This window comes from Tursiops truncatus, chromosome 3 (assembly GCF_011762595.2).
Source record: "Tursiops truncatus isolate mTurTru1 chromosome 3, mTurTru1.mat.Y, whole genome shotgun sequence".
Taxonomy (NCBI): domain Eukaryota; kingdom Metazoa; phylum Chordata; class Mammalia; order Artiodactyla; family Delphinidae; genus Tursiops; species Tursiops truncatus.
Genome location: NC_047036.1, coordinates 110,419,316 through 110,438,363, shown reverse-complemented (window position 1 = coordinate 110,438,363; position 19,048 = coordinate 110,419,316). Strand labels below are relative to the sequence as shown.

Below are 19,048 nucleotides of genomic sequence, written 5' to 3'. Positions count from 1 at the left end.
ATTTCAAATCGTCTTCCAGGAGCAGCTCAGTTTATCCCAGGACCCCCACGCCCAGCAGCACCCAGGCACAGTGAGGCCCTCAGTAAAGGAAAGAAGCCACGGGAAGTTTGGCAAAGTGTGATCTGCCGGTCTTGGCATCCGACGCCAGCTCCACACGTCCGTCCAGCCTTGTCTGTGCCCCCATCCCCACCTCACTCCGGCTCAGCCACACCAGCTTCCTCTGTGCCACCAGCTCCTGCACCTGCAGTCCCTGTGACCTGGCATTCCCTCCCCTCTGCGTCCTTTGCCCACAGATCCCTCATCCTGCAGGTCCCGTCCTTAGGGAGACTTCCTTCACCCCGGCCTCGTTAGCTCTCCCTCCACAGGCACCCTTGATGCCCAGGATGGGAAGCTCCATCGTATCCTCAAAGTGCTCCCCAGTATTGGGCACAGAGTTTATGAGTAAATGCTGGTAAAAGGATGGGAGGGCATGGCTGGCATGAGCCCTAGCAGGAAGCCAGACCAGGGGCTCAGGGAGCTGGCCCTGGAGACTGGGCGCCACCACCTCTTTCCCCCAAGTTGATTTCTAGACATGTACATACCTTCCTGACCGGGATTCATGTGCTGGGCAGCTGCCAGGGTGGAGAAGCCACTGTGAACTGACAGTGAACTGTAGGGATGTGATAAGAGGGGAAGAGCCTGGGGAGCCCACCTGACAGAACCCACCTGACAGAACCCACCTTGAAGGTTTCCCTGGCCTGCCAGAGTGGGAGGTGCTGTCTAGCTTCGGACCCCTGGCCTAGGGCAGCAGGCAGCTCAGAGGAGATCTGTGCCCCACCAGGGTCTGTGAAGAAGATTGGAGGGTTGGGAGGACCTGCAAGGATGAAACATCTCTCCCCATCTGACCTGGCCCGGCCCGTCCTTCAGGTGGCCCTGCTGTAGTGTGTTTTTCTGGAGGCTAACTGTGCGCTAGCATTTCTGAGTCAAGCCTCCTATCACCCCCATAGCCATCCGCTGTGTGCACTAGCTTCCCAGCATCTGGGCATGAATGCCTGTCCCCAGGAAAGCCCGACAGGCCCTCCAGTGCAGGTCCCTGCAGATCCCCCCACAGAGACTTCCACTGCCGTCTCCACCAAAGCTTCTCTCTCTACTCAGATACCGCATCCAGCTTCTATCCATTTGCCAGGACTAGTTTCACCCTCTTGGAGGCTGGAGGCCAGGATTTGAGCAAAGCTCTTCCTCTACTTTCCCCAGACTGACCTTTGTCCAGGCTCAGGAAGCAGAGCCCAGCAGGCCGCCACGTACTCCCCTGGGCGTGAGTGTGTGGTCGTGGGACACGGCCACAATTCTCAACGCCGTACAGACTTGAGAATCGGGTTTGCCAACCAGGGGCCCTATGAGCTCCCAGGAATGGATACCCTACAAGGCCAAAGAGGGGTGGGTGAGTTGTTCTTGTCAGAGCATAGAAACCTCTAGAGAGCAAATAGATTTGATTATATTGAACACAGCAATTGATTTTTTTCTAAATAAACATGCAGGAGGAGAGTAACAGGTATCTGTTTCTGACAAGAATCAATTGACCCAAATTGGAAGAAAATCTAGAAACACAAACAAGCACAAGAAAGTGATTGGACCATCCAGGCTTGTCTAGGGAGGCAGGGAGAGAAACAGACAGACTTCCCCACCAGCACTCTCCCCACCAGGCAGCTCCCCTGTTTGTTGCTCTTCGGCAAATGTGGTTCCAGTAATGACAAGGGGGAGAGTAGCTATCATTTTATGAGCCCTTACTTGGTGCCAAACGGCTGCTGTGCCTTTTATGTGCGTATCTTATTTAACCCTCCTAACAGCCCTGTGTGGGAGGCACTGCTCTCCCCACTTCACAGATGAAATCACTGAGGCACCTTGTGCAAGGTACACACACAGGCAGCCACAGAGCTGGGACTCAAACCCGGTGGACTCCAGATCCAGTGCGCTCCAGCACCCCTGAGCTATGACCTGGTGCCCTAAACTGGCCTTGGAATTAAGGGGACGAGCCCCAGGCCCCAGACACTCCCTTCCCAGCAGGGCACTGGCTTCACCCTGGACTGGATGAGGAGGAGTGCACACCCACGCTCCAGGGCTCAGCAAAGCCAGGTGCTGGAGTACATATTCCATCCTGGGAGGTGGGGAAGTGGGGCCAGAGAGGCTCTCCCGTTCGCTAACAACCAGCAGCCTCCACTCACGGTGCAGCCCTGTGCGGGGAGCATCCTCATGGCCTGTTGCCAGCGAGATAAACTATGTCATGTCACAGTGCGTCACAGGCCTCATTTGCCAAAACACTGTGTGGTTCGGATGCTGTGGACCAAGCATGGCCATGATAAAAGGCCTAAGAGCAACGGGCTGTGCGCTCTGGTTTTAATTTTGTAAAAGCTGCCTTTTGTGTCTTGGTCGTAGGCTTGTGTACTCATGTTCGTTTTGAAGTAATCCAGCCCTGGGAGTGTACCTAATGAACTTAAGCAGGGCTTATTAGTCCTGTTAACTGAACTCGCTAATCTATGAGACCAAGGATTCCAAAGCAGCCTTTAAGGTAGGATTAAGGCAAAGATGAGCTATTACAAAATGGAATCGGGGCGGCTTTCCTAAAGCCGCTGTGGGGCTGTGCTGGGACTTCCCCTGGACGGATCTCCCCATTCCGTCTGGCAAACACTCTGTGTCTGGCTGTAGTAGGTGCTCAATAAACATTTGCGAGATGAACAAACAGGCTCCTTCCAGCATTTGCATCATGTGTAGCATGTATGCACTGCTCCATAAATATTTATGGGATGGACTGGTGGACGGACGGACGAATAGGTCTCACGCACTCCGGTAACACCCTGCGCTGCACATAGTGAATGCCCAGCAACTGCCGATGGGTGGGGTGGACGGGGGTCTTCTCGAGACCGGGGGAGGAGTCTGGCTGCAATAACCCCATCTTCTCTTCCAGGTAACCCATGCACCATGGCCGACTACGCCCGCCTGAAGAAGGCCCTCCTGGCGCTGCAGACCCGCCTGCAGCCACTCCATGAAGGGGACAGCAGACAAGACCCTGCTTCCCAGAAGCGGCTCCTGGTGGAATCTCTGTTTAAGGACTTGGATGTAGACGGGGACGGCCACCTCAGCCGCTCTGAACTGGCCCAGGTGGGTACGGCATTCGGTGAAATTGCATCACGAGGAATCCAGTTTTCCATTCCGCGTGTGAAGGAAGAGAACTGGGAGATCCACATGGGGAGAGTCATTTGTAACCGTCTCTGTAAATGGGATGCCAAGGAGGCCTTGCTCCTGCAAGAGAAAGCCACCTCCCGGGAGTCGGAGAGCTTGTGTTTAACGCCTCTTGAGAATATCTGACAAACAGAACGATGTCAGTGTCTCCTTCCCACCAGCCACCGTCAGCAAATATTTACAAACAAGCTCTGAGGCACTCTCAGCTAGCTGGTGAAACATACACTGCACACCGGCTGGGCTCTGAGGTTTTCATCAGGAAGTAAGTCTTTTCTTCCTGAGTCCTTTGCTTTCCTCAGCAGAGAGGTTCAAAGGAAGCAGGTTTGGTTCCCACCAAACACTTCTGGAGCTGTGACCTGGGTGTCCCCACGTCCTCTCCGCTAGGACCTCGCCCTTTGCGGTATCCAGGAATCAGTAGCCCGCACCCCAGCCTGCTGGCTTGCGGGAAGCCCTGTGGCCACCCCCAAACACTGCTCTTCCCTTTGAGAAAACACTTGGATGGGGCCTCCCTCCCAGACACAGCACACGTGTCCCTCTGTCCAGCTACAAGGTGGTACAAGGGCCTGGAGCATCTGCAGCAAAAAGAAGCGAGGAAGGAGCAACCTAGGGCACCAGGCAGGCCAGCTGCAGGGTGGACCTGTTGGGTGCTGGTGGCAGAAAGGCAGGCTGGGTGGCCCCGAGGGCCTGAGTTCCTGCTCCTACTCTGCTTGTTTGTCTCTGAGGGCCTGGGGCCCTGGAGCCACACGAGGGGCAAAGATATGGAGGGAGGACGAGGTCAGCCTCCCCAGGAAGGGTGGGAGGGCCTAGCAGCTCTGCCCCAGAGACCACAGAGTGCCCGCCACCAGAGGACAGGTAATAGGATGAGTCCCCACCTTTGATGCTACTTTAAAGAAATCCTTCACAAGGCACAGCAATGACCTCATCAAAGCTGTGGCCAGGTCACCAGGAAGGACCAGGCTAGGGAGGGTCCTGACATTTACAGAGCACCCACTGTGGGCTCGGCACTAAGCAAGACCCTTTACTTGTGATGTGCCCAACACAGATGTGTTCCTCACTCGGGGGTAGAATAGCTACGAACGCAGACTTCACGGTCAGACTGCCTGAGTCCAGGTCCAGCTCCAGCATTTACAGGGACCTAGTGGGTCTAGGCAGACAACTTCGCCTCTCTGTGCCTCGTTCCTTGTCTGTGACTGTCGCAGGGTCCTCAGGAGGGTTAGATGAGCTAAGACGTGAAGTTCTCAGCCTAGTGCCCAGCACGCGGCACATTCTCAGTAAGTGACAGGACAGCCGTCAGCATCACTTCGTCAGCATCACCTTTATTGTTGTTACTATTTCCTCCTTAAACCTTTCAGCCACCCTTTGCTGTGTGGTAGGTGCTAGTGTTATCCTCCCTTCCCGAGTATTTTTAGATGAGGAAGCAGCTCCAGGAAATCAGGAGACTTGCATGCAGAGTGTGTACTACCTAGAACATGGTGAACTAAGACGAAACCCGGGGGCCGGGGGGGCGGGGGGGTGGTGAGTGGACCTGCTCTCCTCACGGTACAGGGGGCTCCCTGGGGGGAGGGCTCCCACCACAGGCTCCACCTGCTCCTCTCCAAGTCTGTGGGGATGACAGGTGCCCATAAAATCTGAGTACAGAGCAGTTATCCAGACGCTTCCCCACGCAGGGTCCCCTTCTCAAGTCCAGCCAGTCCAGAGCCTGCTTCCAGGGAGTGTGTGGGGAAACACAGATCCTAAGGCGTTTGCAGACCTGCCCCTGCTCACCCACACCTGGCAGCCTGTGCAAGTCCATCCACAGCCCGCACCCCGGGAGGCCTCCCAGACACATGCCAGCCTGCATGTCGCCACTTCCAGCAACACTCAGCCCCCAGCTATGGCTAAGAGCCCAAGGGGCGGGGCCAGGGACCCACAGGTGACCCACGCCGCTCTGGGGAGAGCCCAGGTCCTGTTAGTTACGGTTACCCGTGAGAAGAGCCATCTGGCGATTCGATTCCCCGCAGTACAGGCTGTGCGGGGAGCCCGGAGGGCAGGCGTTTTCTCCTTATTTAACAGAGGCGGCTGTGGGCTCTTGGTGCCCCAGGCCCACGTGGCTCCCGGTAGCTGCCAGGTAAACAGAACCTTCCTGGGTGCATTGCTCTAACCCGGCAGAGACATGCCCCGAGGCACCTGAAGCCATTAACAAGCATGGTAATTGGACTATGATTTCCTCTTTAAAATTTAATGTGTTTAAAGTACATTTCATAAATCTGCCGCGCAGGGGCCAGCTGAAATGGGCCTTTCCTTGACACTGAATCAGAGGCGTCCGGGAAAAACTTGTCAGTCCTATGAAAAGTTAATCAACTTCCAATACAGAAATAGACAAAGGGAAATTTCCATCTTTGGAAGATTGATTTCGGGCGTTACGGTTGATCGCCCTTGTATCGAACACTCTTACTTGCTGGGTGAAGGGTCATTTTTTTAACATTATCACATTAAATTGCATTTAACATAGCAGGCCCAGCTGAGACCGTTAAATAAAGAGGAAAGGCCTCCGTTCCCCTCTCCCCACAAAAATAAAATCATTTTCTTTCTTCTGAGATGTCCTTCTGAGCATTTTCCTTGCAAGACTCTAGTTCCAGACACACATGCCAAAAGGTGACTGGTCATGCTGGGGAGACCTCTGCCCTGTGGCCCAGGCCACATCCAGAGAGGAGTTCACAGGGGCTCCCCCGTGGTCCCCGTGACAGAATCCTAAGGGTAGTGGTTTGTGTTCCTGGCAAGACAGGGCAGGCAGAGACGGGGGCCCAAGCCTAGGTCAGTAGAACGGCAGTTTCCCCTTCCTGGGGGGAGTGCTGTGGCTAGGATGTGCTGCCCTGAGATTGGAGTGGGCTGGTGGAGGCAGCGAGGGGAACACTGATGGAGCAGTGACCTTCCAGCTCTACATAGCTGGGAGCCACTGAGTTCGGCCACTGTTTGCTGGGCGTATTTGATCAGGCCCCTTCTCTTCCCTGTTTCCCCATCTACAACGTGAAGGGGTAGATCGGGTGACCACAGGATCCTTCCCACCTCAGACTGTCTGGGGTCTGTTTGCCCAGGCAGGGAGAAGACAGACCTGAATGCTAATCCCGAGTCGGCCCCAATCACTGGGTGACCTTGGGAAAGTCCCTTCCCTCTCTGAGCCTCAGTTGTCTCATCTATAAAATGAGAGAATCAAACGAGACAATACCAAAGAGATTTTGGTGCTCCTCATGGCCCACCGAGCTGTTGCTGGAGTCCCCACACGAACACACACACACACACACACACACACACACACACACACACACACGAACACACACACGAACACACACACACACACAGGCTGGTGAGCACAGCCCCACCCACTTGGCCTGAGCCATTTTCCAGCAGTGCCCACAGCTCTGAGCTCACTCCCGGTTCTAGCCTTGCTCCCTTTCTCACCTGCAGCACATGCTGAAGGAGCAGGGCCTGGAAGAGGACTTCCTGGGGTGCTCACCAGGCGACCTCCTCCGATTTGATGACGACAACAAAGACGGCCTCCTGACCCTCCATGAGTTCTACACAGCCTTCCGTAAGTCAGGCCCCAGTCGGGGCTCGCAGTGGGCAAACAGACATTCCTGCTCCAAAATGGTGTCAGGGGCCTGGAGTCTGTCCTTGGTTGTTTCCAAGATTGGCTTCTTCTATACGTGAAAGCAGTTGAATTTGTTTTGCAACAAGCCTGAGCTTTAAGGGACAAGTAAGGACGGTAGGGATCGGGGTGGGGGGGGGGGGGGGGACTCGCTCTGCTCCTTTTGGATAAAGTTGCTTCGCGCTGTTGCTATTGTTTGAGGGACCCGGGACTGCGACGTGAGCACGGTTAGGAGGGCACTGCCTCACATCGCTAGGGGATTCTGTGACTGCACATGGGGGAAGCAGATGTTAGGGTTCTCCCCAGGCAGTGGCCTGGCCCCATCAGGGAACCCTACCTGGGGGTAAACCCTGCAGGAGGGTGCTGGAGGCTTGGCCAGGCAGGAGAGGGAACAGTCACTGTGGAGGATGATGAAGAGCAAGGGTCCTGGTTGATGACAGGCAGGGGAATCCCTGGAGAAGAAGAGACAGGGGGTGCGCTACCTGAAAACGGAGGAGGTGCCCGGAGTGGACCCTTTGTGGGGTCGCTAGTACATATGGCAAGTGGGTAGGGCAGCTGAAGGACACAGGTCTTCTCCCTGAGGTGCTGCCCCAAGACATGACCTCACGCCAGCCGTAGCTGGGGCTGGAACAGGGCTTCCAAGAGATGCGAGATGCAAGAAGGAGCCCCAGGTAACTGCAGACAAGCTCACCAGGAGAGGAGAGGAAAGGGTGATGCGGGGGCCCTAACCCAAGACAAGAGGGACATTCTTGGCCCCAAAGAGTTGAAGTCCCTGTACGACAGACAGCATTCAGGCTCTGCTTAAAGCAGGTAATGTGTGTGCCCTGTGTGAGGCGCCCTTGGACGTGACCTGCAAGCTCACGGCTCCTAACTGCAGGCCCTGGAACTGGGGGAGCAGGGATGAGATCCCCAGGGTGCCCTGAGTACCCTGAGCCACAGGTCCTGGCATCCTCGGCCCCGGCCCCAGCCTGTACCTGGAGTTCCATTTTCCAGGAAGGTATTCCTGCTTCGTGGACATCTCTGTGTGCTATTCCAAACATTCACAAGGCCTGAAAATCCTTGTGATCTGTTGGCAGGAAGAGCTCTTGTGGCAGATAGAAGAGGTACTCATGTGACCTAAGAGGAGAAAAATGAGTGCGATTCTTCCCCGTGGGAAATGTCCCTGAGCTTGTCGCAGGCGGTGCCTTTCCAGTCCACGACGTCCCTGTTACCAAGGCCCAGAGTCCAACCCCCAGTTCCCGGGCTCTGCTTGATACACGGTGACTAGGTGTGGCTCCCCAACCTCCTCCTTCCTGCCCACGGCTAAAACCCATATCTGCATCTGGTGGTTCATAATAAGGTGTGAATGACTGTAGGCTCAATCTGCTGTGGGAGGGGTTTGCTTTGTGGATTGAGGAGCTTATTCCATGAAATAAATCTCTAAATTTTAGAATGTCTGGAAGTATCAGCAACTCCAGAGACCTAGCTCGTGAGACGATTCTTAGATTTTTTCAGGACTTTTGCAAGGCAAACAGTGAAATGGTTGGTAGCTTTAAATCAGCCATAGTAGGAGTATTTACAACACAGAAATCTACACCTACACAGATGCTGCAAAAGGGCGAGGGTGCTCTTTCCCCTCTGGAGAGCCCATTGTTAGGCACTGCCCTGCACACGCTGGACGAGACCCTCCCTCCCCTCCTGTCCTCAGCATCCACCTCCCGCAAGCTTCTCTCCATCCAGCTTCCCCTCTTGATGATGCTATTCCCACAGGACGTGAACAGAAAGAGAGTAGATGTCGGGGCAGATGGCAGGGTGAGCCGCCCTCCACGTCAGGGAAGCAGCAGCATGCTCTCTGGGGGCAGCTCTGAGACAGTGCCTTGTGCGCTCAAGCCCCTCTGAAAAAGGAACTGTAACGAAAAAGATCAGTGCCTTTTAAGAGCTGGGGGCCAAGGCTGGACTTCAAGGACTTGGGGGATACACTGAGCATCGCACTCAGATGTCCCACGATGGCATCGTTAGGCAGAGAAGGGCACTGCTTAGGCACCGTCCTGGTACCCGGTGCCCCAGAAGCCTCTAGCGCATGAGCCCGCTCCATGGGAATTGGTCTGGGACCAAATAGGACCTAAGGGCTCTACTTTCAAGGAAATGGCAGCATCCCTGTTACCCCTGATGAAAGAGAAGCCCCCCCTGGCCTCCCTAGTGAAGGTCATTGTGAGCGGAGCTGCCTGTGGAAGAGGAGGGAAGTCCTTGCTTCACCTCCAGCCATATGTCCCATGCACAGCAATGTGCTGTCTGTTTCCCTCATTCCTGGATTATTATTTGAAAAGCTTTATAATCACCGTTTTTAAAGCAAATTAAATTCTGCTGTCGCCTTGGACTTGTTTTGAACCGGGAAGCCAAACCATTCATCACAGCCCAACCCAAATAACAGATATGCAATAAAACGTAAACTCGCAGCCGTTAAGGAAGCTGCAGCACGAGTGGACCCTGTCATAGAGGCCTCACAGTCAGCCACTCGGAGCGCACGGGATCAATGGTCTTTCAAAGTCACAAGAACTCTAAATTCCCATTGCTCTGGGAATGGATTTATGGTTCAGTGAATGTTAACTAGGAAATTGAAATGAGACATATAGGTACAACTTTTTAACCAGAAATCAATAGGCATTAAAGAAATCTCCCTCAAACTCGGAAAGTAATATCTGAAACATTTCAGCAGCAACATCTTGGGTTTAATTTTCAAAACTGCCGCTGACAGTCTGGCAAAAGTTGAGGCTTTAAACTTGTATTTTTTAGTCTCTATTTTGCCAGGATCCTTGAGTACCAGGCAGGGCAGGGTCTGTGGGGTGACTCCTGGCACAGACTCGGCCGCTCTATTAAGGGACGGGTCTAGGGGAGTTTTCCCTGGAGAAGTGGGTTGTACTTATGAGTTTTTGGTGTTGCGGGTGGATCTCCTAAATCGCGTCTTCTCGTGCAGCTGGCGTAGCCCAGGCTGGGCCGGTGTTTGCCATTGTCTACGGATGGCTGAGGGCAATGCCAGGGACCCTAGGGCTGCTGGCTGCCGCACTCAGTTGAACGGGTTCATGATGGGGCTGCACCTTCCTCCTGGCTTTGCAGAACAGGTGACCCTCCCCTGAGGAGGGCAGAGGACAGATCCCTTAGCCGTGGAAGTCAGGTCAGCCTCTTTCTGTCAGAAGGTGGGAAGGCTGCAAATCACCCATGTCTGTACAGTGATGGCAGTGGAATAGGAGGGTGGCCTCCCTCTCTTCCTCTGTTTATCATCCAAACGTTCTCTTCAGGTTGCTTTTGGCTTTCCAAACCACAGGCTGATCTCGGAACTAAAGACACAGTGTCCCCTCCGCACGTGTCCCCCACCCTTCCTCCCCACTCCTCCCTCCCCATCCCTAACAAGCCCCAGAACCTCCCGTCCCTGCTATGAGACAGAGACCCAGGCCCCAGGATTGCTGGTAAGCATGGTGCATGCCAGCCTGTCTGTTCATCTCGATAAATAGATCTAAAAGTTGCTCGCTTAAAAATCTTTCTCATAACGCATGTTTTTGCACTTTTCTGAGTGCTTGGGTTGGGAGCATGGGAAAAACATGTTACTTTAAACGAGGATTTTTCTCTCGCTTTGAATTCATTACAAGTTCCTTCTGCTTTTTAGAAAAATACTTGTCCTTTTCCTATGAGAGCAATGTGCTGCATGCCAAGGAAGGGTTTGCGCAGCTCGCGGTGCAGGATAAAGGGCTTCCCGTGTTAACATCTGGGATCACAGGTGCACAGTGTCCAGGAGGAATACCCGTGTCAGGGGGACTGCAGGGAGCTGATTGTGTGAGAGTCAGATGCCCTCCCTCAGCTCCAGGCAAGCAGGAAGGAAAACAGTGATTTAATCTGATTACTGCAATACCTCTGTATCAGGGCAACTCTGTAAAACAGAGGAGGTGGTCACTTGGCGAATTTACAGCTGTTTTTCTGCCATTGTTTCTGCGTAATGAAAGGATGGTTACGGCTTCACCTCGCACGTCGTTATCTTCTGGAATGAATAATGCCCGCCCAGGCCAGACGCCATGCCAGACACGTTATCTTAGCCCTCACAGCCACCCTGTGATGTTAAAACAACGGCAACCATCCCTCCCCCAAATCTGTCCGGCTCTTTATCCATGTAGCGTGAGTTCAGACAGGAAATTCAGCCGGTAAGGATACCATTTTATCCTACTCTGTTCATTTCCTTAGTTTGGGATAGTGAATAGCAACGTTTCAGATAGCATGGGGTTTATCAGAAGTTTTATCTGAGAATATTTGTCTCTTGAGTTTGGAGAGCAGGAGTAACCTGCGCGCTGGTGTCGGTGTTGGCGGATGCTAAGACCATTAGTGTGACGACTCCCCAACCCCAACATGTGTGATGCCTCATGCAGGACTTGCAAATCAAGGGGCAAAAAAAACAGATTCCCTCTCTTGGTCCCTCATTTGCTCAAGGGCATAAAACAGCTAAATTGGAGTGGCCACTGGAGGGAGGAACTGGAAACTGGTATCAGAAGGTGCTGTGAGTCTCACTACCCCCTGCCAGGACTTTCTCCTCACCTCCAGTGGAGAGAGGGGCTCCAGAAAGTTTCCACGTGAGTTTCAGTGCCCCTGAAGCCAATGTCAGTGTGCCATCTGAATGCTTTTTTGCTTGTTAATATTGCTTTAGTTAGTGATGAGCTCTTACTACTTGAGTCATATAAAATGATATCTGACATTTATCATGTGTCAGCACTGTGATTATGTCCCAGTTTTACAGATGAAAAAACTGAAACTCAGAGAAGTTAGGTAGCTAACCCAAAGTCACACAGCCAGCAGGTAGGAGAACCCAAATTCCTGGTTCCAGAAACATTTCGTGCATTTAAACACAGGTTGCAACTCATCAGCATTCTCCATTAAGGAGAATCTCACTGTCCCCACCGTGGTTTTCCCTGAATTTCAAGTCCCAGCTCAATGGTCTCGTCCTCCAGGAAGTCTTCCTTAATTTCTCTCCTCTACCAAGCCCCACACGCTTTCCTCTGTGTGCCAATAGCCCTGGGTTCATCTCTACACGGTAATAAGACTGTGGCCTGGTGGTTGAGTGTGGACTGAGTCAGACCTTGTTCAGATCCTTGTTCTGCCACTTACTAGCTGCGTGACCTTGGACAGGTCTTTACCAGAAGTTAAGCTGAGCTTCAAGTGCCTTAACTATGAAATGGGTATACGAGCCACCACACAGTGTTACTCAGCACTAAATGAGATAATATGGGGAAAGTGATTAGAATGATACCTTGTATATGATAGGTGCTAAGTAATCATTAGCCAGCTAGGTCAATGATGGAGATGATGACGGTGATGATAAAGGTGTCTGTGTGTTCCCAGCCCCCATCACTCTGTGCCACACTATTGTCATCTGGCCCCGTATTAGTCCATAGGCTCCAAGAGGCCAGAGGCTGTTTTGCTCACCATGTGCTCACGGCAAGCAGAGGCATCCAAGCACAGTGTCACCAAGGGTCACGGAGGGCCTTAGCACGTCTCCGGGGTGGGGGGGCAGAGGAAGCAGCTTGCTGGGGCCTCACAGGTGGGATCACTGGTGGGGGAGCACCAGCCAGGCCAGACCAGGCCAGAGGGCACTCCACGGACGCCCCTGATCTGCTGGATGAGTGACTGGGGTGTGAGGTGAGCCCCTGATGCCCACATGGGCCTAATGCTCCCTTAATGAAGACAGAAGCTGCTTGTCCCATAAAGCTCTCGTCCTGCTCCCAGGGCCGCTGACCGGCCGTTCAGCCTCCTCGGGACACATGTTCTGTTAGTCTGTTAGGTCACCTGCCTGCTGCTTCATTACCCCCACTCCCAACCACTATGTGTGCAGACAAGGGGTCATGCTCAGAGCCGCTCCTCAGCCCATAGCCACATGCCCAGCAGAGGCAGCAGACCCTGGCTGTGAGCGGTCCAGGCTCAGCCCCGCAGCTCCTGCCCCGCTCCCACACCAGGAGGTCAGCTTTGCCATCTTGGTGCAAATCTGTGCACCTTGGAAAATAATTCACTAGCGTGGAATGTGGGTTTGCACTTCCTCCTAGACCCTGGCACAGGCCCCTGCCGGGCCCCGCGGCCATCGCCCTCCCACCTAAGGCCACATCACAAAGCCAGCACCCACAGAGGAGGACACAGCATGCCCTGCTGAAAACTGGAGCCCCTGGCAGCTTGAGACCCCCAAGCTGGGCCCTGGCAGGCTGGGAGGACCAGCCTCTGGATCACAGCCACTGAGCACAGAGACCCCAGCTCCCTGACTCAGGCCAGCGCCAGAAAAGACAGCAACACTGTTACTGGGGCACCATAGGAAGACTGGGCACATCTGCCCTGGTGCTGGTGTGGGCCAGGCTCTGAAAGGAGGGAGCATCTGGGCAGGGAGCTTCTGGCCCATTCTCTCCACACAGGTGCACGGGGAGTGCAGGGTCCACGGAGTGAGGGGCCGGGCGGGCGACCAAAACACTTTAGGGGAGCAGGGAGAGCACGCATGAGGAAAGGCGCAGACACAGATGAGGAAGCTTAGAAGGAGGAAAACGTTAGGTCAGCCAACACTCCCAGAACCCAAGCACCAGGCAGGGGACACAGCATGAGCAAGACCCCCAAGCCCTGCCTGCAGGGAGCTTGTAGTAGTTGGGAAACAGAACAACCACCCAGTACAGTAGGAGCTGGGACAGAGAATAACTGGGTGCAGGCTTGGCAGGGAGGCCTGCACACAGAACTGGGGATAACCAGGCAAAGGGGGAGGAGAAAGGGTCCTGAACAGATGTTGGGAGGGTGTGGTCCCAAATGGGGCAAAGGACTTGGAGTGAGTCAGGAGGCTGTCACGAGGAGCGATGGCTGACCAGTGGGGCCCCAGAGGGCAGATCTCGGACAGAGGGGCCGGGCCAGGAGAAGGCCGATTTCGCTTGGATCTGCGGGGGCCTACCCCAGCCAGCCGGCGGGCCTGGCAGGAGCTGCTGGGGAGTGGTGAGGCCCCTTCACTGCAGGTGCACACCCTACCTCCCCCCGCAACCCCCCCCCCCATACCCCATACCCCATACCCCATAAGGCGCTGGAGAGAGCACTGAGCATCACGGGGAAAGCCAGACTTCGCCTTGGAAGCCCTTTTAGTTTCAGATCTCCAGTGATGACTGTCAAGATGATAAAGTGAGCAGGGCTGTTGTCTAAGGTCCCAAGGAACTGATGTTCCAGTGCCTGAACTCTGTCCTTCCAGGCTCTCCCTTCTCTGTGAAAGTGGAAACACAGCCGAGGGCGTGCTCACCCCTCAGCCCCAGCTGGGCAGGAAAAGCCATTGGCAGCCCGTGATGGGGGGGCGGGGGGTGTTCAATGAGTGCCTTACCCCCATGGGGAGCCAGGGTGGTAAAATGGGGCCCCCCACGCATGTATCAGGACTCTGGGGTGAAACAGTCTCGCCCGGCATCACACCATGGAGGGGTGAGTTCTGAGCCAGAACTGCTGCTCACCAGCCAGCTTGCCCTCTGCTAGTTTCTCCTTGGAATTTTCAAACCCAGACGGCCTCTTTCCCATCTCCAGTGGTTTGCTGCTAACAGCTGCACTATCGGTCCCACTTTCTAGCATTGTCTGGAGCTGAGTTTTCAAGCACTTTCCATTTTTAAAGATCCCAGCTGGAGGCTGTCAATGGCCTCAGTGCAGAGCAATTGAATAGTAGAAAATGAACTTGTTACAGGTTGTTATCGAAAATCTATTATATACAAATTGCAAAGAAAACTCATTAAAATAGGACGCTTTGGTGATTTTCTTTGAAGACCCTCCTCTTCGAGGGAGAGGCAGGGGCAGGGTGGCTGGATACCTTGTTTCTCCCTGTTCTGAGGTGAGAACTCCTGGTGGCACTCCAGGCCAGGCTGTGGATCTCATGTGCCACCCAGCCAGCCTGACTTGAAGTTTTGCATAGAACAGAAATGTTAGTAAATACTCAGAAATGGCTGCAGAGGAAACAAAAAATTTCATTACAAAGATATAAAATGAGAACAATTTAAATGTCAACTCTTTACCAGGATAGTACCTTATTGTCCTCATAAATTTCACTGTTTTTGCAAAACTTTTGTGAGGACTTCAAGGACCTAAACGTGCAGTTAAGCGCTGAAGGTCACATTACTGATTTCCAAGCTTGCTCCCTGGGGTTAAGGTGCTGGGAAGGCTTGGGATGTGAATGGGGGAGCTGTCCGGAGCCCAGCTCTCCAAGGGGTTCCTCAGATGCCGAGGCTGCCTCTCAGGCTCCAGGCGAGAGCCCAGAAAGCAAGGCAGGCTGCCCCCCAGCTCGCTGCCCCCTCGTCCTACCGGCAACACCCGCGTGTCAGCGTGGATGTGGCCTGGGGGTGGTGTGGGCTCTGTGGCACCTGAGACCCCCGCGGTCTGAGGCGTGGAGAAGGCCTGCCTGGTATGTGCCTGAGAGGTGAGCCCTCCCGGGGCTGTGCGCCCCTGGGGAGGATACTTGGAGCATAAATCACTGTCCTGTGCCTTGTGGTCTTTCCTTCGTCTCTAGCCACCTCCTTTCAGGCTCTGTGACAGCGCCCCGCAAGACCTCCCTGGCCACTACCACTCTGTAGGCCCAGCTTGTGGGCCGGACAAGGAACAGAGTGCTGGGGAGCGACGGGGCGAGGGCTCTGCTTACATGCGCACAGCAACCAACAGGGTGGGGCTGGGGGCGCTCGCAAGCCCCAGCACCAGGGTGGCCCTTGGCAGGAGGTGGATGGAGAGCCAGGCTCTGGGTGCAGACCGGACCTGGATAGGCGGAGGGAGTTGTCTTCTCCTGGGAGAGGAGAAGGGAAGGGCAAGGAATGCCCAAGCTGCTGCTGCCTGCCTGAAACAGCATTCAGGCGGCACGTGAGGGGCTGGTCGGAGACCCTGGTGACCCATCCAGGTGTCCCCTGCACCGGCCACACCTGCTGGCTCGCAGGTCCTCACCTTATCGTGACTATTACTCAGCAGCTCTCCAGCCCCCCGAAGGCTGAGGGTGCCTCCCACTGGCCCAGGGCCCAGCCCCTCCTCAGGCCCTCCTGCTGGGCCTGGGACTGAGGGGAGGGAAGATGGTAGGTGGTGGATGTATGGGCGGAGCCCACGTGACCAAGAGTACCTGAACACAGGAAGCAGCAGAAGGGACGAAGCAGAAGCAAACCCCGAAGGCAAGAGGGCGAAGGAAGGTAGGGGCTGCGTCTGAGAGCACGCAAGGTTGTTATTGCCCGAGGCATTTTGTTCCAGCTGGAGGACAAGGGAGCAGGAGAGAGAGACAGAAGCCTAGAGCTTTCCACAAGGTGGCTGTTCAGCCTGGCATATAGTAGGTGCTTGATAAACACCTGTTGAAAGGATTAACGACCACGATGGATTTTTCTAAATCTCAGCAAAGCAAAAAGGTTCAAGGCAGTTGTAGCGGTTCCCAGAGAGAATGCAGAACAGTCAGGTGGTTCTCTGGTGGTGGAGGCCATCCTACTGCCCATGCGTGACACTGGCTGGGGTCAGCTGCCCACCGTTGTTCCTCGGGGGTATTGGGTTATCTGGGTCACTGGGTTGGCAGAGAGCTGCCAAGACAGCTCCCACCCCTGCTGTAGTTCACTCACCCCTCTCCTGGTGGGACTTGTTTTTCCCCAAAAGCTGGCCCTCTGAGGGAGAGCACAAAGCCACCTGTAGATCCCCTTATAACTATGGCATCTGATGGGTCCTTACCAAATGCCTCCTGGAGGCTCCAGGCTGGACGCTGTAAGGAGGAGGCCCCAGGCCAAGGAGGCAACTGGGATTCAAATGCCCTTCGCAGTAAAATGGGGACTCGGGAGGTGTCCCCACTGACGGAAGAGAACATGTTCCGATTCTGGGTAGAAGGCAAGCTGCTCGCGGCCGTGTGCTCCAAGCCCCGAGTTCCCGCCTCAGCGCACACAGGACTTGCTGGGGTTCTGGGGGCCTCAGACCTTTGCCTCCGCTTCCGGACTCTGCTCTTGTTCTTGGACCCGTGGCATCCAGCCTGGGACTGGGACAAACAATGTGCATTACCAGTCTGTTGACCTGCAGGAGGGCTCCGCAGAGGTCCAGGCAGGAAACCAGTTTCATTCTCCTCTGTGCAGACTTTCCAGTGAATCCTGAGCTTCTCCTGCCTGGGGGCTGAGGGCGACGATGAGCTGAGGACCACTGAGCAGCTGTCCACCAGCATTAAGTGGCCTTCTGGTGCTCTTTAAACATGGGGCTACTTGGCAATGGTTTTCCATTTCGGGCTTTGGCCAGGATTCCAAGTCCTCTGGCGTGGTCCCGTTCCTGGATCCTCCGCAGTAAGGTCTGCCCAGGGGAGGTGGGAGGGAGGCTGTGCGTGCGCTGCCCCAGGCACCCGTGAGCTGAGCCTTGGAGAGCCACTCTGCTCCAGATGGCATGGGCGTTTGTCTTCAGGTGCTTCAGGCACAACTGTTGGTACACTTGTCAGGATCGCAGATCGAATCCAGGTGGGAGTAGAAATGGGGCCCAAAGGACTCTGCCTTCCACAGGTGGCAGGAGGGGCAGTGAGATGGGCGGGCGGGCTCTCTGAGTGCCTCCTTCGGTTCACTCATCTTCCCAAATGCTCTCGAGCCTCTGCAGACACAGCCCCACTGGCGAGGCGCTGACGGCTCTCCAGAGCACACACGCTGCGTGCCAGACACTACACCTGCACCTGGCAGGGCACTCCTCCCGCCCCTGAGTTCTGAGGGTAAGGAAACTGAGGCCGGGGAGGCTGGGGGCCCGTGACGTGCCCACAGCTGCTAATACAGACGCCAACACAGAGCCAAGTCTGCAGAGTCACACCTGCGCGCTTAGGCACTGGCTACACACCCTGCTCTAGACGGGACCCGTTGGAGTTTCCAGTTCTTCCCCCAGAGGCCAAGATCCAGAAGGATCCCCACGATCTGTGACTCTGGGATGGGGCAGAGGGAGGGGTCAGTGAGGCCAAATCCTCGCTGAGGGCCATTCACCACGTGCTGCTGCAGAACAGTGCCCCTCACTGTGTGCTCTTTCTGGATCCTGAAGTCCGTGTGCTGCAGGTGCTTTCAGACACGTTTACCAGGTCCCGTTCCGATGACACCATGGAAAGAGCCCCTTAGGACTAGTGGGCTTCAGCCCATAGGGGAAGGTGGGGCCCCAGGGAGCAGGCCTGTCACTCAGAACAGGCGTCCCCACGCTCCCCGAGGGATCAGGTCCCCCATGGAGAGAGGCTCTCCTCTCGGACCCAAAACCCATCCAATAGCAATCCCTTCTCAGCTCCCACAAGTAAGAGCACATCCAGAGCCTCCTCTTCCTGGTGTCCAGCCCTGGGGTTGGTCCCAGTCTTCCAAAGCCCACCTCTGTGCAGCGTACTTAGAAAAGTGCTGGTGCTAGACGGCAGGACGGCTTGGGAACAACACTGCCGTTCATGGGTGTTCAAACCACCCTTCCCCTGAGGTCCCCCTGCTGACACCTGGGTGCAGGCTGACAGCCAAGGAGGAGCTCACCAGGCCTAGCACCGTCCAGGCGGCAGCTGCATCCGACCACATGTGGGGCTGCCATCGCCCAGCACCCAGGGCACAGGGCACGGTGCGGATCTAAGGGTCAGTGGAGGCCACCCATGGCTGGCTCAGACAGGACGAACGGTGGGTTGGAGCTGGGTTGAAAAGGACTAGAGGTCAAATAAGAGCATCGACAGAGCTCTTGAGGCTGCCCTGGGGGTGCTGAGTGGACAAGTGACACTCAGGCTCTCTCTTTCCGTGGAGACAATGGTGGTCATGTCTTCTGGACCACATCCCCCATCCTGGAGGAACGGGGTAGGTGCAAAGTGAGGGCTGAATCGGGGGCCCTGCTGTGTCATGACCAGTGGTACAGCCCTGTCCTCCCTGGGGACCCTGGTGGCCTGAGGGTTAGATCACGTACAGAATTACCATCCTGTGAACTGGGGGGCGGTCAATGAAGCACTTCCTGGTGAAGCTCAGGGCTTCAGGTTTGGGAAGAAACAGAAAATGTGGAATGTTCACAGGCAAGACGTTGGCTGTGAGGAAAGGAGGGGATTTGGAAAGAGAGCAGCAGGTGTCACACCTACAGGGAGGCTCGGAGGCAACCTGGCATATCTTACCCTAAGCGCAGAGGTCCAGTCTGCCCCATGGATTCTCTAACTGACTGTGCCCCACACAGAAGTTCTACTAGTTTTTCCTGGGGTCTCACTGTCCGCAGCCCCATCATTACAGAGCACCTCACCCG

The 19,048-nt window shown here is 55.1% G+C and overlaps 1 protein-coding gene across 2 annotated transcripts in view; it reads left to right on the top strand.

Annotated features, from left to right (window-relative positions):
• The window catches only part of FSTL4 (follistatin like 4), a 440,615-nt gene that overhangs the window by 289,171 nt on the left and 132,396 nt on the right, over window positions 1–19,048 (top strand). For both annotated transcript variants that reach the window (XM_073802526.1, XM_019924423.3), the window contains exons 5-6: window positions 2,942–3,135; window positions 6,661–6,784. In XM_073802526.1, coding sequence (XP_073658627.1) covers window positions 2,942–3,135; window positions 6,661–6,784 — 318 coding nt within the window. The remainder of the gene's footprint in view (window positions 1–2,941; window positions 3,136–6,660; window positions 6,785–19,048) is intronic.